Genomic DNA, 19,583 nt, shown 5'->3' on the forward strand with positions numbered 1-19,583 from the left:
TAGTAATAAAACTTGACAACTTTCTTCCAGCTGCACCTGTGTTCATACAGATTCCAGATGACATAGCAATGGATATAGGATCAGATGTGACATTGTCCTGCACTGCCCAAGGAATTCCAGAACCAAAAATAAAATGGAAAAAAATAAATATCACATCACCAACTTCAAAGCCTCTTATGTATAACCAGAAAACCGGCACACTACAGATCAACAGTAAGTCTTTGTGCAGGCATATAACAAATAACCATGGGGGAATAGTAAAACAGAAAAGGGGTCCCAAACTGTTACATGAGCATCATGTATTCCTGGTATGGCACAGTCCTGATAACCTAGCAGACACGACAAGGGCGCCAGGCAGATAAAGCGGGCAAGGAGTGGTTTTGCAGAAGAAACTGATTAGCATTTGTCTCATCTGCCCAGGATAGCGCTTTCCATTCACAGCCAAAATGCTGCTGAGCTCTCTTGACGCCCAACGTAGATGCACCTGTGGCACCCCAGGAGTCCGGTTAACACATTGGCATTGCCTCCCTCACAGGGGGTGATGCCATGCATGGAAGCAAGGAGGGGTCCCCTTATCAGGTAACATCAGCATCCAACACTTTTCCTGGCTTCAGACCAGAAGGGGGAGCTCTAACCCGGTTTAAGGGGAGCTTCCCCTTTAAATTGGAGTCCAGAGGCGGGGGTTAGAAATGTCAGTTGGAGTGAGAAAAGTCAGTTTGGGACGGAGCAGAGAGAGAGAGACGAGAGAGAACCTGTGGAGGGGAGCTGTGACCAAGCTGGCCCCAGAGAAAAGCGCCAGAAACCGGACACCAGAGTCCGTGGTTGCTCGGGTACTGAAGTCCCAGCAGCTAAATCCGGATGGCAGGAGACTGCAGGTCTCCTGGCCCCACCAAATACCCAGCGGCTCAGCAGCATACTAGAGCCCGGAGCCGCCACACCTGTAAAAGGCTCGAGCTGCCTGCCATACGGGCTAGGATTTAATGATCACTAAGGAAAGAGGGCCACAGCATATCTTTAGGCAGCAGGGCCAAAGAGGACAGCGCAGAAGGAAGGCCTACAACTCCACCTGGCGAGGTGGATCCCCAAATTGCTTCTAGGCTGCCCGTTCTCCTTTACCTTCTGTTACCAGTGTCCCGGTCTGCACCATCAAACATCAAGTAAAGGTAGAGGAAACCGCCATTCTTGTGTCGTCTGGTCATTATTTGCACCCTCAGTCCTGCACCCCAACATCCACAATCCCCTACATAAACCGTACCGGTAGCCCTGGGGTCCCGCTCTACCAGTGGGGAGCAAATCCATCCCAGCTGCGTCACCAACGGCCCCAGCGGTCTCTTTCAGCAGCAGCAGCCACCTATAGCCGCATACCACTGGTGGCGTCATAAAACTTTTCCCCTAAATAAGCTGTCCTTTTTATTGACCGCCTAGGGCCCCGGACCAGGTCACGCCCCCATGACAATCCCAAGGAACCGACCTGGTGGCGAGTACCCCACGGTCCTAGGGGGTGCGTCAGACCCACACAGCACATTTTGAGGAAGGGTCCATTGCCTGTGTACAGTAGATAAATCCACATATTTAATTTATTCTCAGCCTCTGCTTTTAGCTTGCTACTATAGGGACACAAACTCATGTCATGCATTATAGAAATACTACACTGTACTATGCTGCACTGTATGCTCTGTGGTGCTGATGGGTGCTATACTGTGAGGGACATGGGGATGAATGTGATGTGGTACTGAGGGGCTTGGTGTCTACTACACTGTGTGGGGGGATATGAGACTGTACTGTTATGGCCTGGCGAATCCTACACTGTACTATGCTGCACTGTATACTCTGTGGTGGGTGTTATACTGTGGGGGGACATGGGGATGAATGTGATGTTGTACTGATGGTCTATGGGTAATGGGCTGGGGGTGTTACACTGTTTACGGTGTGTGAAGGGCTTTGTGGATTTTCCCTGAGAAAATTAGAAGGTTGTTGATCTTGATGACAGCATGCAGATGCTAAAGGGGTGTTCTGCAACAAAAGTCCACTCTAAATGTCTACTTAAAGGGGTTGTCCGGCCTTAGACTACAAGTCTGCAGTCACTCAATGTGACTGCAGACTTGTGAATCCTCCCATTGCACACAATATATGCTGTAAGGACTCTCTGGTGCTGGGAGCGGTGGGCACATGACTGAAAGTATGTGTGATTTGCATACATGCGGTCACATGCCGACTAGATGGGTGCAGCCTCACTCAATGCCTGTGTATTGAGCGAGACCGGAAACGGTCTAGTCGGAATGTGGATGGAAGTATGTAAATACATACCTGCAGTCATGTGTCTGCCGCTCTCTGCATCGGAGTCTCCTTGCAGCTTGCATTGCACCCAATGTGTGGATTCACAAGTCTGCAGTCACATATAGTGGGCAGGGAGTTACAGTAGAGAGGGAGTAGTGGGACATTTTTATCTAAAGTATTTTAGAAAAGTGATTAAATTATTACATTAAAGAGATAAACATTTAGGAGGAAATTCAAATTTGATTTCGGACCACCCCTTTTACCCCTTCATGCCATGGCCATTTTCCTTTTCCATTATTTCCACCCCTTCTTTCAAGAGCCATAATTTTGTTATTTTTCCGTCCTAAGCAATAGTTTTTTGGGTTTTTTATTTACCATGTTTGCTATATAGTAAATCTGACTCTCCAGGTCAGTGCGAGTACGCAGATACCAAACATTTATAGTTTATTATTAGTGTTGAGCGAGCACTAAAATGCTCGGGTGTTCGAAGCTCGGGCCGAGCTCACTGTGATACTCGGGTGCTCGACCCGAGCAACGAGCCCAATGTTAGTCTACGGGAGACCCGAGCATTTTTGCGGCGGCACCCCCGGCAGTCTGTAGAAAGCCTAAAAAGTGCCCAAAACGATAGTGACAGTGCTCAAATGACATGGGGAAAGCATGGGGATCGCCCCAGGAAGCATTTCTGACCCCCAGGTCACTGCTGTCAACAATGTGGTCAGAGGTATTAAGCCACTTTTACGGGCTCACAATAAAATGGGTAAAGACTTGTGTATAAGGTAAAATAAATAACAAAAAACAAAAATACTCCTCCACACCTTGGGCTATGTTCACAAGTAGCATTTTTTATGCGTTTTTGCACTTTTGTATTGCTTTCAACCGTGACAAATGCATTCACCGGGAAATGTCATTTTAACATTTTACAACCTTATCTGGCCATGTGCTGTGTTACACATGCATACAGTGCTGAAAAGACATGGGAACAGCATGGGAAAGACACCTGGAAGCATCTCTGACACCCAGGTCACTGCCTAAAAGTGTGCCCATCAGAAGTGATCCTTGCCGTATCAGAAGATGCAGACTTGCAACTATCCCCGTGAAAGTCCTTGTCCCAGGGCAGTGTTCAATTGTACCTCCCCCATTCCTTTCAATGCAAGCGCAAATATGCAGCCAACCACCCACCCACCGGCAGGCTGCAATACCATACTGCTAGCTTGCACTTGAAATGGGGCCTTTTAGTTTGGAGGAGGCCGAAGCTGGCCACTACCTAATGGCTGCTTCGGCAGCGAGGTCTCCATACTCAGTCCCCAGCCGCCACTATTTGTCCCGGTAACGTTCCCCACACTTTTCTTAGCCTGCCTGCTTTAGGGCAGCATTGGACGAGCCCACCAGACAACTAGACTCCTCCGGTGGGCCCTGGCTTCTCCATCAGGGGAGTTGAGAGTGCCAAGGTGAGGAGCATGATGATGATGATAGAAGTTAGCATCTGCTTTGTTTTCTTGGAATGCAAGCATAAGTGTGCAGCCTGCCACCCACCCACCCCCAGGCTGCAATACCTTACTGCTAGCTTGCTTGCACTTGAAATTGGGCCTTTTAGGCATGTGGAGGCGGCCTGGCTGTGTCGGCGGCCTGGTATCCATACTAAGTCCCCAGCCGCCCGGTGGCTGGGTGTCCACACTCGGTCCCCAGCTGCCAGGGGGCGGCCGGGTGTCCATACTCGGTCCCCAGCCGCCCCTCTTTGTCCCGGTGCACCTTACACACAAGCGTGCATAGCAAAACATTACCTGTGCCCTCCCCAGTGCATTTAGTGGGAAGGACAGCCTAACCACAAATACGTGGACAAGTTAATGTGCCCAGGGATGGTCCATCTCACTGACGCCTTCACACTGGGTTAATATTGTGGAAGCCGGGACTCAGTTGGACACTGGGATGCAACACATCCTCCAGACATAGAGGATTGTGGGTCCTGGGTCAATCAGGCTTCAACACAAAGTTCAGAAGGTAAACAGCAGCAGTGGTCGGCCTCCTACACAACGAGTAAATTATTCATGATTATGAGGCCATCCATCTCCTTAGCTTTCTGTTCCTTGGAATGCAAGCGCATGTATGTAGTAGCAGCTAGGCCTGAGGTGGTCAGCGTTTTGGCGTATATCCTACATCCTCCGAGGATTGCTGGATGTTTTCCTGCTACTATCCCAGTTCTATGACTCCCGTTAAAACAAAACTTCAGGTGATGAATGATGGATGAGGTGGTGGCAAAGGAGAGAGCAGGAGGAACAGGGACCATTCACATCAATATCGGGCCAGTCAACCACACATGTCTTTTAGAATATGTTTCTGTACCAAAAGGAGCGGTTCGGCTACACAGTTATTGGGCATACAGTGAGTGCAATGCCTAAGAAAAATTTCAAGGCACTCCAATGCCCCTTGGAAGTGACATGGAGGTCAGAGGGCCTTAACTAAACCGTTTTTTCCATTTATAGCAACTGGGTCTCCTGTACACTGTTGGCCTATGCAGGGAATGGAAGGCTTTCCAAAAATTATGAGGAACTGCAATTCCCCTTGAAACAGATGTAGATTACAGCGTACTAAAAACCTTCTACCCGTTATTGGGGAGTGGGTCTCCCTTAGTGTTCGCCTATGCATTGAAAAGCAAAAGCTGACTAAAATTAGAAGGAAATGCAATGCCCGTTGGAAGAGTCGTGGAGGTTAGAGGTAATTAAAAACAACATTTCAATGCCCCTTGGAAGAGATATGGAGTTCAGAGTGGTTTAACAAGACAATTTTAATGCCCCTTGGAAGAGTGGTGGAGGTTACAGTGGAATAAAAAGACAATATCAATGCCCCGTGGAAGAGACGTGGAGGTCACAGTAGCTTAACAAGACAATTTTAATGCCCCTTACAAGAGCCATGCAGTACATCATATTAAAAGCATTATTCCCATTATTGGGGAGTGGGTCTCCCATAGTCTTTGCCTATGCCTTCCAAGCAAAAGCTGCCAAAAATTAGGACAGAGGAACTTGCAATCCCCCTTACAAGAGCCATGCAGTACAGCATATTAAAAACATTATTGCCATTATTGGGGAGTGGGTCTCCCATAGTCTTTGCCTATGCCTTCCAAGCAAAAGCTGCCAAAAATTAGGACGGAGGAATTTGCAATGCCCCTTACAAGAGCCATGCAGTACAGCATATTAAAAACATTATTGCCATTATTGGGGAGTGGGTCTCCCATAGTCTTTGCCTATGCCGTCCAAGCAAAAGCTGCCAAAAATTAGGACGGAAGAATTTGCAATGCCCCTTACAAGAGCCATGCAGTACAGCATATTAAAAACATTATTGCCATTATTGGGGAGTGGGTCTCCCATAGTCTTTGCCTATGCCGTCCAAGCAAAAGCTGCCAAAAATAAGGACAGAGGAACTTGCAATGCCCCTTACAAGAGCCATGCAGTACATCATATTAAAAGCATTATTCCCATTATTGGGGAGTGGGTCTCCCATAGTCTTTGCCTATGCCTTCCAAGCAAAAGCTGCCAAAAATTAGGACAGAGGAACTTGCAATGCCCCTTACAAAAGCCATGCAGTGCAGAATATTAAAAACATTATTCCCATTATTGGGAAGTGGGTCTTCCATTGTCTTTGCCTATGCCTTCCAAGCAAAAGCTGCCAAAAATTAGGATGGAGGAACTTGCAATGCTGGCAACATGGACCACGGTCACCCTGGTGGTATAGTTGTGGTGGAGGCTGAGGATAAGGAGAAGAGCAAAAAACACCCGAAATGAGGAAGCGTATACCCATGTGTGGGTGTGAAGCGGTGCATTGGAATACACCTCCCGAAATAACACAGTGGATTTGACTTTATGTTACTCTGCTGTCATTTGATGGTGATGAGAAGTCTGGCCCAATCCAGCCCTTGTTCATTTTGATAAGGGTCAGCTTGTCAGCATTGTCAGTTGACAGGCGAGTGCGCTTATGAGTTATAATTTCCCCAGCGGCACTAAAAACACGCTCCGATAACACTCTAGCGGCAGAGCAGGCCAGGACCTCCAAGGCATACAGAGCGAGTTCATTCCAAGTGTCCAGCTTGGATACCCAATAATTAAAAGGCACAGAGGAATCACGGAGGATGCTGGTACGGTTGGCAAGGTACTCCCTCACCATCTTTTGAAACTTTCCACTCCTTGAGAGAGTACCCCACGCATCAGGGCCTGTAAGCTGGGCGGGTCTCAGAAAACTGTCCCAGAATGTTGACAGTGATCCCCTGCCTCTGCTGGATTGGAGTTGCGTCTCTCTCGCCTGTACGCCTTGGTTGGGCAACAAACTGTGACCTCTGCTGCTAGCATGTTCAGATGGGAATTTTTTTTAACAGTTCTGCAGCACGGGTCTTCTGGTACTGCCCCATTTTTGTAGACCTCTCCACCTCAGGAATAAGAGAGTGAAAGTTCTCCCTGTAGTGGGGGTCTAAAAGTGTAACCAACCAGTAATGACTGTCACCCAACATTTTGACAACGCGAGGGTCACGGTTAAGGCAGCGTAACATAGTCAGCCATGCGTGCCAGACTGGTAACGGGCAAGACTTCCGTGTCCTCACCAAGATGACGACTGACCATGCTCTCCTCCTCCTTCTCCTCCCCCCTGTCCTCAGGCCACCCACGCTGAACTGACGGTATGACAGTTGCACAGGTACTACCATCTACAGCGCATGATACCAACTCCTGTTCTTCCTCCTCCTCTCCCTCATTGTCCCCCAATGCACATTGGAATGAGATGAGGCTGGGCTGTGTGTAATCCCCCGCTATGGCTTCTTGATCCATCTCATCATACTCTGGCTGCAATGCCTCCTCTTTAATTCTCTGCAGAGAGCGTTGCAAAAGACAGACAAGTGGGATTCTGATGCTAATGATGGCGTCATCACCACTCACCATCTTGGTGGACTCCTCAAAGTTTGTCAGGATGGTACATATGTCAGACATCCAGATCCACTCCTGAGGTCTTATGTGTGGAGTCTGACCTGAATATCGACGGCCTTGTTGCAGCTGGTACTCCACAACTGCTCTCTTCTGCTTACAAATCCTTTGCAACATGTGGAGGGTAGAGTTCCAACGTGTGGGGACATCACACACCAGTCGGTGTGCCATAAGCTACAAATGCTGCTGCAGCACAGCAAGGGCGGCAGAAGCTGTAGCCGACTTCTGAAAATGAGCTGAGAGGCGGCGTACTTTAACAAGCAGATCTGGCAACTTGGGGTACGATTTAAGAAACCGCTGAACCACGAGGTTAAGCACATGGGCCAGGCATGGTACGTGTGTGATCTCGCCTCGCCTCAGAGCCGCCACCAGGTTATGGCCATTGTCACACACGACCATGCCTGGATGTGGGTTCAGCGGTCTCAGCCACAGATCTGCCTGCTCTTTCACAGCTGTCCACAACTCACAAGCAGCGTGAGGTTTATCACCTAAGCTTATGAGTTTCAGCACAGCCTGTTGCCGCTTGGCTGAGGCAGTACTGCAGTGCTTCCAGCTTGTAACTGATGTGGTGATATCTGAGATGGAGGCTGAACATGAGGAGAAGGAGGAGGATGATGCGCAGGAGCTGTACACTGTGGGGGCAACTCTGACTGACATAGGGCCCGCAATCCTCGGTGTGGGGAGGATGTGTTCCGTCCCAAGGTCAGGCTGGGTCCCGGCTTCCACTATGTTTGCCCAGTGTGCCGTCAGGGAGATGTACCGTCCCTGGCCACAAGCACTTGTCCACGTGTTCGTTGTCAGGTGGACTCTCCCAGTAACTGCATTGTTGAGGGCACGGCAGATGTTTTGGGACACGTGCTTGTGTAGTGCGGGGATGGCACACCGGGCAAAATAGTGTCGGCTGGGGACCGAGTACCGAGGGACGTCGTGTTTATTGAACAAGTTCTGTCAGTCACAGTGCCACATAGTTCAGTCACGTTTACTGAACAAGTTCTGTCAGTCACATTGTGATGTAGTTCAGTCACATTTACAGAACAAGTTCTGTCAGTCACAGTGCCACATAGTTCGCTCACCTTTACTGAACAAGTTCTGTCAGTCACAGTGCCACATAGTTCGCTCACCTTTACTGAACAAGTTCTGTCAGTCACAGTGCCACATAGTTCGCTCACGTTTACTGAACAAGTTCTGTCAGTCACAGTGCCACATATTTCACTCACGTTTACTGAACACGTTGTCAGTCACAGCGCTCTGAACAGATACTTCTTTACTGTACGCTATGACGATTTATGCTTCCTGTCTTCCAATGGGTCGTAAGTGAAAATACGCCAATGAAGATGACAGAATAAACTACATACATTTTCTAGAATACCCGATGCGTTAGAATCCGGCCACCATCTAGTACATTATAAACATATACTGTATTATAAACATTGAATACATTGTCTCAATAATTTAGGTATTTTTATAATTTTTGATCTATATCTGTAAACTTATATCCACTACAGGTTCAGTCACTTACCAAGCAAGGCTTTACGAGAAAAAAAAGACAGTGACTACTAGGGAGCCATAGTTTCTGCCCAACTCAATAACTGATCAAACTTTTAAGGAGTCACAAACCAATTTATAAAATACATTATACATCACACACATATACTGTACGCATTATGGCTGCATATACACATTACCCACACCACACACACATCAACATTATACACATGCACATTGCTTTATCAAGATATACCCATTGCACACACTCACACATATCAATATTGTCCAGACTATTATAAAAAAAAAAGTTTTTTTTGTTCTTTTTTACTGCAACTGAATGCCGTTTGTAATATTTTCCTTTTACTGAATAAAATTGTGATGATGCACTTGTAGGTTTATTTAAAAAGTGTTTTACAAAAATATGTTTATTGTAAATTGTCTTGGCATCATTACTTTTCTAAAATGTAAAAAATGACTTTTTTTTTGCCTAAAACACAAAAGAAATGTGTTATCTTTAACTTTAGGCTTTTTAGAGATAATTTCATATTCCACTTCCTTAGCTGTTCACAATAACAGTAATTTTGACCAGAGGTGCCCTAACTTTTATATGACACTGTTTCATAGATTGTAAGCTTGTGAGCAGGGTGCTCTCTCCTCCTGGTATCTGTTGATTTATGTGATTATTCTTATTCTGTAATGTCTTTTATTATCTGTACAAGTCCCTCTAAAATGTAAAGTGCTGCGGAATATGTTGGCGCTATAGAAATAAAAAATATTATTATTATTATTATTACATGTATTTCATAATGTATGACAAGTTATTGTGAAGTCTGAAGACAGATCTACCTTAAGCAATATTACAAAAAATTAAGAAAGGAATAATAATAATAATAATGAAAAATAAATAGAGATGACAGACTTTTTTTTAACCAAACAACCTACAAAGAAACAAAGATCCTCCAAAACTGTCAAAGTTAAATGAATAAATTTTACTAACACAAAAATAGATAAAACCACATAAAACAAGGAAAAGCCAGTACAATAGACAAAAATGAAAATCACTGAAGAGAAATGTGTCCAGCTCTGAGCAACATTATCATAACTGGCTTAGTGATTGGACTCAAAGAGTGGTCGTAAATGGCTTCACATCCAGTTGGATGAATGTCTCAAGTGGGGTACCACAGGGCTCTGTCCTGGGACCTGTATTGTTCAACATCTTTATCAATGATTTAGATGAAGGAATTGAGGGTAAACTGATTAAATTTGCTGATGACACAAAGCTAGGAGGGATAGCTAACACTAGAGACGAGAGAGAGGATTCAAAAAGACCTAAATAAACTGGAGCAGGGGGCAGTAACTAACAGAATGGCTTTTAACAGGGAATAATGCAAAGTACTACATCTGGGCAATAAAAATGAAAAAAAGCATATACAGAATGGGAGGAATAGAGCTAAGCAACAGTACATGTGAAAAAGACTTAGGTATACTAATAGATCATATACTGAACATGAGTCAACAGTGTGATGCAGCAGCAACAAAGGCAAATACAATTCTGGGATGTATTAACAGAAGCATACAGTCCAGATCACGTGAAGTCATTATCGCACTTTACTCCTCTTTGGTCAGACCTCATCTGGAATACTGTGTCCAGTTTTGGTCACCACATTTTAAAAAAGACATTGACAAACTGGAGCAAGTTCAGAGAAGAGCGACCAGAATGGTGAGCGGTCTGCAAACCATGTCCTATGAGGAACGGTTACAGGATTTGGGAATGTTTAGCTTGCAAAAAAGAAGACTGAGAGGAGACTTAATAGCTGTCTACAAATATCTCAAGGGCTGTCACATAGTAGAAGGATCATCTTTATTCTCATTTGCACAAGGAAAGACTAGAAGCAATGGGATGAAACTAAATGGGAGGAGACACAGATTAGATATTAGAAAAAACTTTTTGACAGTTAGGGTGATCAATGAGTGGAACAGGCTGCCACGAGAGGTGGTGAGTTCCCCTTCAATGGACGTCTTCAAACAGAGGCTGGACAGACATCTGTCTGAGATGATTTAGTGAATCCTGATTTGAGCAGGGGGTTGGACCAGATGACCCAGGAGGTCCCCTCCAACTCTACCATTCTATGATTCTATGATTACCAGTATCACACAGCACAAAAGTGTGTGAAGGAATAATTATAATAAAGCCAAAAAATGTTTTTATATATTCATCATGCAGATAAATATGAACTCTCAAGATGAAGTTTGTCCTCACCTAAAGTGTACACAAATTATAGTAATAACTAAATAATGTATTTTGATCAATACATCACAATAGGTAAATGGTATTGGTTATTGCATGCATAGTAAACATATAAAGTGCACAGATCAACAAAATGTGGTAGATTCTTGTAGGTTGTTGTATTGCTCATGGGCCTCAGTGTTATTGCCTAGAGCTATTAGGCTTACATGTTTTTTAACCAACCCTAATTGCACATTTTACTATCCAGTCCATTCAGTAGATATGTTTTATATTTGTCATCTCTGTGGTGAAACTAATTGCTAGCTCTGCTGGAATGAATGAAGCGTAATAACCTTGTAATATCTTTCAGATCTTTGGGTAGGAGATAATGGCACCTATCTCTGTGAAGCTGAGAATCAATTTGGGAAAGTTCAGTCACAAGTTACTATTACACTGGCCGGATTAGGTAAGATATTCAAACTGAGCAAGCTTTTATTTTCCTGATTTTGGTTTTCCTGGTTTTCCCATGATTTTGTCCATTTCCAAGTCCTAAAGATTATAGACATCAGAGAGGGGGGGTCTTCTACTAGTAGCCTATTAGCCCGATTAGAGAGCCGCAATTGTGTCTCTCACAAGTGCATATATTACATGGCCAGCTTTCACTCAATTGTGACCTTTACAGGAGAACTGTATAAGCTGTCAAAGGCCTTCCCTATGATATTAACTGATTCTTGGAGGTCTCCCGAGTTGGGTGTGTGGTGTTCAGCTAAGTCTGGCTGGTTTCCATATGAAATATAGGTTGTCTTGATAAAGCAACCCTTTACAGACTTGTGGCCTCTATTGTCCTGCACTGTGTTAAAATATTTAAATAATATAGTACTCACTCTACCCAGGTCCAGTGCTCCACTGTTGCTCTGGTCTACCATCTGATTTTATTATTTTTACACATGTTCCAATAAAGGCCAGAAGTCTATAAGTGGTAAACCCCTCTAATGCCAGGAGAATTCTTTTCTTGTGTATAGCCATACAGTCTGATTCTTAAATGTAGCCAAATCAGGGCATTTTTGTAAAAATAATTTTTGCATTTGCCCTTCAGGAAACATTTTTTTATTCTAGACCCCGAGTACAGAAACAGAGACCATGCTCAGTGGTTTCATATGTCTGTCTTGTAACACAGTTTTCTCGAAGCTTTGCACATAATGGAGTTAACATTCCACGTCCTGCACACAGGTACAGCTGGACTGGGCTCAGAATGTGGTTAGAACTTTCTTTTCCGGACCACACACCTTAGAGGAAACACTAAGCACAGGTCCTAGGGTGAAGCTTTTATTGTGTTTATTTCATTTATATACTTTTATTTGTTTTATTTAATGCACTTTTAGTTATTCCTGTAATTGGAGAAAGTCCTCAAGCAGTGAATGTTATTGAAGGAAACCAAATTACCCTGCCTTGTGTACTCCTGGCTGGAAACCCTCTTCCAGTCAGACAGTGGCTTAAAAACGACGTAGTGGTAAGTCACTTACTGCTGTTCATTTGTTTCCAGTACTAGGATTAATAGCATGAAAACACTGGGCATAACCATAAAAAAGCAAAATGGAACAGCCGGGAAAAAAGCACAAAAAATAGATCTAACACGACAATCATTCACAACATACAATTTATTCATCTCTCTCATCAAACATCTTAATATTTCTTCTGCTCTTCTCTCAGCTTTCTTTTATTACTCACAGATTAGCATTTTATTATCATGCAAGCTATATACTGTACTATACATAGGCTGTTTAGTGCTTCTTATTCCCACAAGGTCTTCACACCTTTATTTTCCATCAATGACCTCTAAGACCTTCAATATTGAAAGGGATGTCCCACAAGAACATTTGGTTTTATTTTCACGACATAAGAGGACAATTTCCATTATCGGCTGTGTACTAGTTACTTTACTTGGATATTATTGATTTTATTTGTGAAATAAATCGGAGGTAGAGGAAACCTTTATACTGCTAGCTGCAATTTGTGTATTGTGTGTGCAGTGTATGTACAGTATGCACAGGTAGAATGTCTAAAGTATTTTTGTTCTGAAGGTGGTATCAAATCCATATGTTAGTGTCCGGACAGATGGAAGTCTTCATCTAGAAAGTGTCCACTTGAAAGATGATGGAGAATATGTATGTACAGCGACAAATGTTGCTGGTACAAGTAAGAGATTAACAAGTCTCAATGTATATGGTAAGACCGACTACTTACATTTCTACTTTATATCAGGAGATAAGATGATATGCCTATGCTTAAGTAGAATCTGTCTGCAGATTTCACCCTCCAAGCTATTTATATGTGCATGTAGCTCTTTCAAAGACAAGTCCAGCAATACCTTTACATGGTCAGTCTGTCAGTCCATCCCTCCAATAATGAGCATTTGAGCTGATATGAAAATGAAGCTGAACATCTGAAGCCTCTGTCACTCCAGCTCTATTCCCCTCCCAGTGACTTCTTCTGCACTTAATGATCGCGGCGGCACACTCATAGTGTTAGTGCAGGTGCACACTGACGTCTAGCTCTAGCTTGTCTGTGCCCACCGCTCATTACACTTACAGGTGTAGCACATGGCAGCCCCAAACAGGCCGGAACAAGATGTCAGAGCAGGCCTGCAGCCTTTGTGCCTTTACTGACACTATGAGCGTGCCATAATTATCCAGTGTCAGTGTGTAAGGCAGGCGGGATACTGTCGCGCCAGGTGTGGGAAAGACTTAGTGCAGCACAGCAGGAATAGGGAAAGGGAGCCCATACACTGGTGAAAAGGGGGAAGTGGAGACCTCCTAGTCTGGTCTAGCGTCACCCATTCTCAACTATCGTTCCTATATTGCCTCCTCAGCAATCACTGCATGCATGCCTTGCCCAGTCTTTCCCTGACGTATGGCTAAGGCTAGCGATGGGAGGAGATGAGCACTAGTCGATCTCCACTAAACTCTATAGACAACAAGGGTAGACAAACAGGGGGAAATTGCTTAGCTTTAGACGACTCCAGACAAATGCGCACACGGCCTCAAGCGCCAGAGAGGATGAAGTACTGCTCTTGCTAAAGCCTTCACCAGTGTAAATGAATATAGCCAGCACCTCCCTCTCAGACACACCAGATATATATACACCCAGGCCAGGGAGCTAATTACCAGAGGGAGGTAGCCGTTAGGTCCTAGAGACAGCCTCTCATCTAAGAAGATGTCTGTAATGCCAAACTTTGAAATCTCCTGCAACCAACTGCAGGGCAACTGTCTGTCACCTTTGACACACCCGTGACAGATACCCAGTGTTTGCTCTTAGTTTTTGAGACATGTCAATCAATGTAATGTACTGGCATATTATGCAAATAGGAGGCAGTGGCGGTGCACAAAGTACAGGCCACGCCAAGGCTGCACTAAAGAGCCTGCATTTGCATATCAAATCAATGTTGAATTTTAATTAACAATAAATTTAAGCTATACTTGCCTAGTATGATTTAAATAGGGGCTAGTTCCCCAATATAAATTTATAAGCAGTGTAAATGCCATTTTGGGGATGACAGACTCCCGTTAATAAATAACTGCATTGACAGGTGTTGCTCACAGAGTTATCATGCAGAATGGCCTAGATACACTACCATGGAAAATCCTGTGAGCAATGCCTCAAGACTATAAAACTAGCACCAAGTAAAAAGACCCTTATCTCTGGAACGCTAAAAAAAAGACAAAACAAAAGCAAAAATGGAATCCTAAGAGGAGCAGAGAGAGAAAGATAAGAGCAAACAACTGATGACAGGTCCTCTTAGTAAAAGCTAACTTCCTTTTATTCCAGTTATCCCAATCATTCAGCATGGACCCCAAATTTTCAGTACAATAGAAGGAAATGGGATATCGCTACCTTGTAAAGCCAGTGGAGTTCCTAAGCCAGCAATCATTTGGAAAAAGGTAATTGTAATGTAGTGATGTGACCTCATTTGTGTTTTATAGAGGTTATAAGATTAAATATTGCCAATAAAGGTGAGATTACGTTTTTAGAGAGGATTCTATCTGCAGACATTGGAGTACCCCCTAAACATAGAGGTGCATAGGATTAGCTATTGCTGACCTGTCCTCAGGATAGGTAACCAATATCTGATTGGTGGGGCCTGACATCTGGCATCTCCACCGATCAAAGATTGCAGGTCCTGTGGTAGACCAAGCAAACAGTGTATAGAGTCAGGAAACTGCAGCTAAATACACTGTGTAGTGGCCGTACTAGGGATCTGTAAGCAGCTGACAGGTGGGGGTGTCGGGCACCTGACCCCCACCGATCTAATACTGATGGCCTGTTCTAAGTCATTAATATATAATCATGGACTGCCACTTTAACAGCCCCTATTGAGTTGAAAAGTAAATGTTAAAATCAAGTATGCAGCTCTACCTGGTGGAAGACTTAGTGTAATCATTTAATTTTTTGTCTATGTAATTTAGAACGTTATGTATAAAAGCAATGGCCCGATCCTCATAAAGACATATCATTCGTGGGGTAGTAAATCTTATTCTGAGTTTTGATATGGATTCCCATGATTTATGTGCACTTCCCTGTATGACAATGGGAATGTTTTTTATGGTGCAAAAACTAAATCTATTGCCTTTTGCAACCCAGAACATTGTGTTATGGAAGTTATCACATTCATCAAAAGGCACAATAACAGGCCATCGTAATTGTTTATTCAGCATTGCCAAAATAAAGTGGCACCTTTCATTCGAAACATCCACATTTTTCTAACAAACATTTACAGATGTAGCCTTTCTTTAAAATGACAATGATATCCAGATGCAGAAAAATTGGTGGAGATGGTTATATGGCTGTTAAGGCCAATAGTGCGGGGTATTGCACCCGGAGTAGAGGGGGTGAGGCGCAGCACCGAACAATATCCGTGGTACAGCAAGAGAAGCGGGAGAGAACCTTAATATTTTTATGTGGGTGCTCTGCCAGTAGAATTAGTGAGGATGCGGTAATTAAAAATAAATACCTTTTATTTTAAGATTTTTAAAAATCACAAACCAGTTTGCCATTTTTACTCTCTCAAAGATATCTAACCACTATGATTTATCACAGAAAGGTGTGATTGCTTTGTGCTCTCACATTCAGGTTAACATGGGCTACTATGTCCAAAATGATTCTGCACTGTTGACATGTGAAGCAGCAAACATGGACAGGGACAGTACATGTCTGTCATACCCTACTGGCCAAACTACTTTATAGCATGTGAGCACGGCAACAAAAGCCATATAGTGGACAGGTTGTTCTCAAGATGAATCACTCTCAATCTACCCCAACTGGGTTTTGTCATGGGGGAGAATGCAACACTCTGGCTGCACTCTGGGCAAAGTAACTCGTGCTCCTTGTATGGCACAAGTCATGTGAAATTTTTTGAAGAAATAAAGAAATATAGCTGCTTCAAAGAGGTTGTGACTAGGAGAGTGTCTGGACATTTCTGCTTTTCCTACATTGCAAAGCATGACCACCAGGCTTTACAAAATCAGTACAGTATATCTGAGCACCACCTAGTCTGTGATGTTACAATGCAATTGAATTCAATACTGTACTGCATATGTTGGAGCATCTGCACAAGTTGTGAAGTGCAGTGACGGATTATATTATACAGCAGCCAGGGTTGCTTTGAAATCCACCTTTAGCAACTGATGTGGGACACAAATTGCCTTCTGAGGCCCTTTGAATAGGCCACTAAATTTGTCAGCAGGAACAACTGTGACATCGACTATGTCACTCCCTTTTTATTTATATTGGAAAAAACACTCAAGGATGCAACAAGAGATGGAGAAACAACAGCAATGTTCACATGCTATTGCCACCCTAGGGCTGCTGGGGACCCTCAAGAATAATGTTGCAAGCAGTCAGATATCAAGGAGGCAAAGGAGGAGCAGGAGCACATGGATGTGGAGGGGGACATTGAGTTATCCCAGGCACAGGCATGGGGTGAGGCTGATAGCCAGTGTGAAAGTGGTGATGATAGCGATACTGACTATGATGGAAACGCGAAAAGGGGATATTGGCACACCCACTTTTAAATAAAAACATGAACTTCTTTATTGCTAATTCATTAAAATGATACTCATGTAGTAATATACTTATCCACTCACTGACTATGATAAACAGCCATTGCAGCAAAGCGTGTAAAGTGAACCTAAGGGGCCCTTGGTTGTGTTGACAAGCATGGAAAGCTGCATGCTCGCCTACTTGAGGAATGACAGGCATATTGTTAGCATCAAGCACAGAGATTACTATTGGATAGTCATTGTTTTAGACCCTTGCGAAAAAAAAGTATACAGTAGCGCTACACAGCTGGCCATTTCCTTGCCTGTCCCATCATATTTTATACTGTGTGGTGCTGCTTCTACCACTGACGATAGACAGCCAGACGTCTTCTGCCTGTCCAACATGTTATAGCTATATTCAGGGGTGCATTAAGAGTAGAAAGGGCCCCGGGGAGTTTAGAAGGCGTGGGCCCCCCCTACACACACCTGATGTATAACATGACATGTCACATGATCCCATTTGATAGATCATGTGATAGTTCACGTGAAATTAATTTGGCACAATATTAATATATTAATTATAATAAGTTTTTTACATTAATTGTATGACTTAATATTGAGCACAATTAAGTATGCTGACATCCCCTATATACAGTATGAGACCCTATATACAATATGAGTTGCCACATAATCCTCCTATACACAGCAGACCGCCGCTCGTAGACATCTATACACAGCGGGAGGCCGCACGTAGCCATCTATACACAGCAGGAGACAGCACGTAGCCATCTATACACAGCAGGAGACAGCACGTAGCCATCTATACACAGCAGGAGACAGCACGTAGCCATCTATACACAGCAGGAGACAGCACGTAGCCATCTATACACAGCAGGAGGCCGCACGTAGCCATCTATATACAGCAGGGAGCCGCAGAAAGCCATCTATACACAGCAGTAGGCCGCATGTAGCCATCTATACACAGCAGGAGGCCACACGTAGCCATCTATACACAGCAGGGGGCCGCACGTAGCCATCTGTACACAGCAGGAGGCCGCAAGGTGCCATCTGTACACAGCAGGAGGCCGCAAGGTGCCATCTGTACACAGCAGGAGGCCGCACGTAGCCATCTATACACAGCAGGAGGCCGCACGTAGCCATCTATACACAGCAGGAGGCCGCACGTAGCCATCTATACACAGCAGGAGGCCGCACGTAGCCATCTATACACAGCAGGAGGCCGCACGTAGCCATCTATACTCAGCAGGGGGCCGCACGTAGCCATCTGTACTCAGCAGGAGGCCGCACGGTGCCATCTATACACAGCAGGGAGTCGCACGAAGCCATCTATGCACAGCAGGAGGCCGCACGTAGCCTCTATGCACAGCAGGGGGCCACACATAGCCATCTTTACACAGCAGGAGGCCGCACGGTGCCATCTATACACAGCGGGAGGCCGCACGTAGCCATGAACACACGGCAGGAGGCCGCACGGCGCCATCTATACACAGCGGGAGGCCGCACGTAGCCATGAACACACGGCAGGAGGCCGCAAGGTGCCATCTGTACACAGCAGGAGGCCGCACGTAGCCATCTATACACAGCAGGAGGCCGCACGTAGCCATGAACACACGGCAGGAGGCCGCACGGCGCCATCTATACACAGCGGGAGGCCGCACGGCGCCATCTATACACAGCAGGAGGCCGCACGGCGCCATCTATACACAGCAGGAGGCCGCACGGCGCCATCTATACACAGCAGGAGGCCGCACGATGCCATCTATACACAGCAGGAGGCCGCACGATGCCATCTATACACAGCAGGGAGCCGCACAAAGCCATCTATACACAGCAGGAGACCGCACATAGCCCTCTATACACAGCAGGAGGCCGCACGTAGCCTCTATACACAGCAGGAGGCCACACGTAGCCATCTATACACAGCAGGAGGCCACACGTAGCCATCTATGCACAGCAGGGGGCCGCATGTAGCCATCTATACACAGCAGGGGGCCGCATGTAGCCATCTATACACAGCAGGAGGCCGCACGGTGCCATCTATACACAGCAGGGAGCCGCACGTAGCCATCTATACACAGCTGGGGGCCGCACGTAGCCATCTGTACACAGCAGGGGGCCGCATGTAGCCATCTGTACACAGCAGGAGGGCGCATGTAGCCATCAATACACAGCAGGGAGCCGCACGAAGCTTAGCTCCACCCACAGCTGCAAGAGACAGATCCAGCCCGCTTTAAGTCCGTGCTGGGCCGCAGTTTCAGCTGCCACTCACTACATGATGCTAGCAAAATTTCTAAGATGATGGGGGGGGGGGTAGACAGTGTGCAGGGGCATTTGTCTTTATGTAGTTTCAGTCCACTCCTCTCCCATCCCCAACATTATGTACAAATTTTAAAAATGACAATGATCCCCTGCCCTTTCATACAAAGTGCTGCTGGCTGTCCACCCCGTTCCACTGCCACAGACACTGTCTGAGACACAAGAGACAAGATGATATAAGCTAATGCTTGTCTGTGGCAACTGGCAGGAACTCTAGAAGGCAGCCAGCAGGCACTCTGCATAAAACTGCAGGGGACC

General features: G+C 45.1%; 1 protein-coding gene across 3 annotated transcripts in view; it reads left to right on the forward strand.

Moving 5' to 3' along the window:
* HMCN1 (hemicentin 1) overlaps nucleotides 1-19,583 on the forward strand; it is a 924,522-nt gene that overhangs the window by 274,149 nt on the left and 630,790 nt on the right. For all 3 annotated transcript variants that reach the window (XM_073642974.1, XM_073642975.1, XM_073642976.1), the window contains exons 16-20: nucleotides 31-213; nucleotides 11,324-11,419; nucleotides 12,336-12,463; nucleotides 13,035-13,179; nucleotides 14,779-14,891. In XM_073642974.1, coding sequence (XP_073499075.1) covers nucleotides 31-213; nucleotides 11,324-11,419; nucleotides 12,336-12,463; nucleotides 13,035-13,179; nucleotides 14,779-14,891 — 665 coding nt within the window. The remainder of the gene's footprint in view (nucleotides 1-30; nucleotides 214-11,323; nucleotides 11,420-12,335; nucleotides 12,464-13,034; nucleotides 13,180-14,778; nucleotides 14,892-19,583) is intronic.

The sequence above is a fragment of the Phyllobates terribilis genome, unplaced genomic scaffold, assembly GCF_046119375.1.
Source record: "Phyllobates terribilis strain yellow unplaced genomic scaffold, ASM4611937v1 Scaffold_8__6_contigs__length_399053987, whole genome shotgun sequence".
Lineage (NCBI taxonomy): Eukaryota > Metazoa > Chordata > Amphibia > Anura > Dendrobatidae > Phyllobates > Phyllobates terribilis.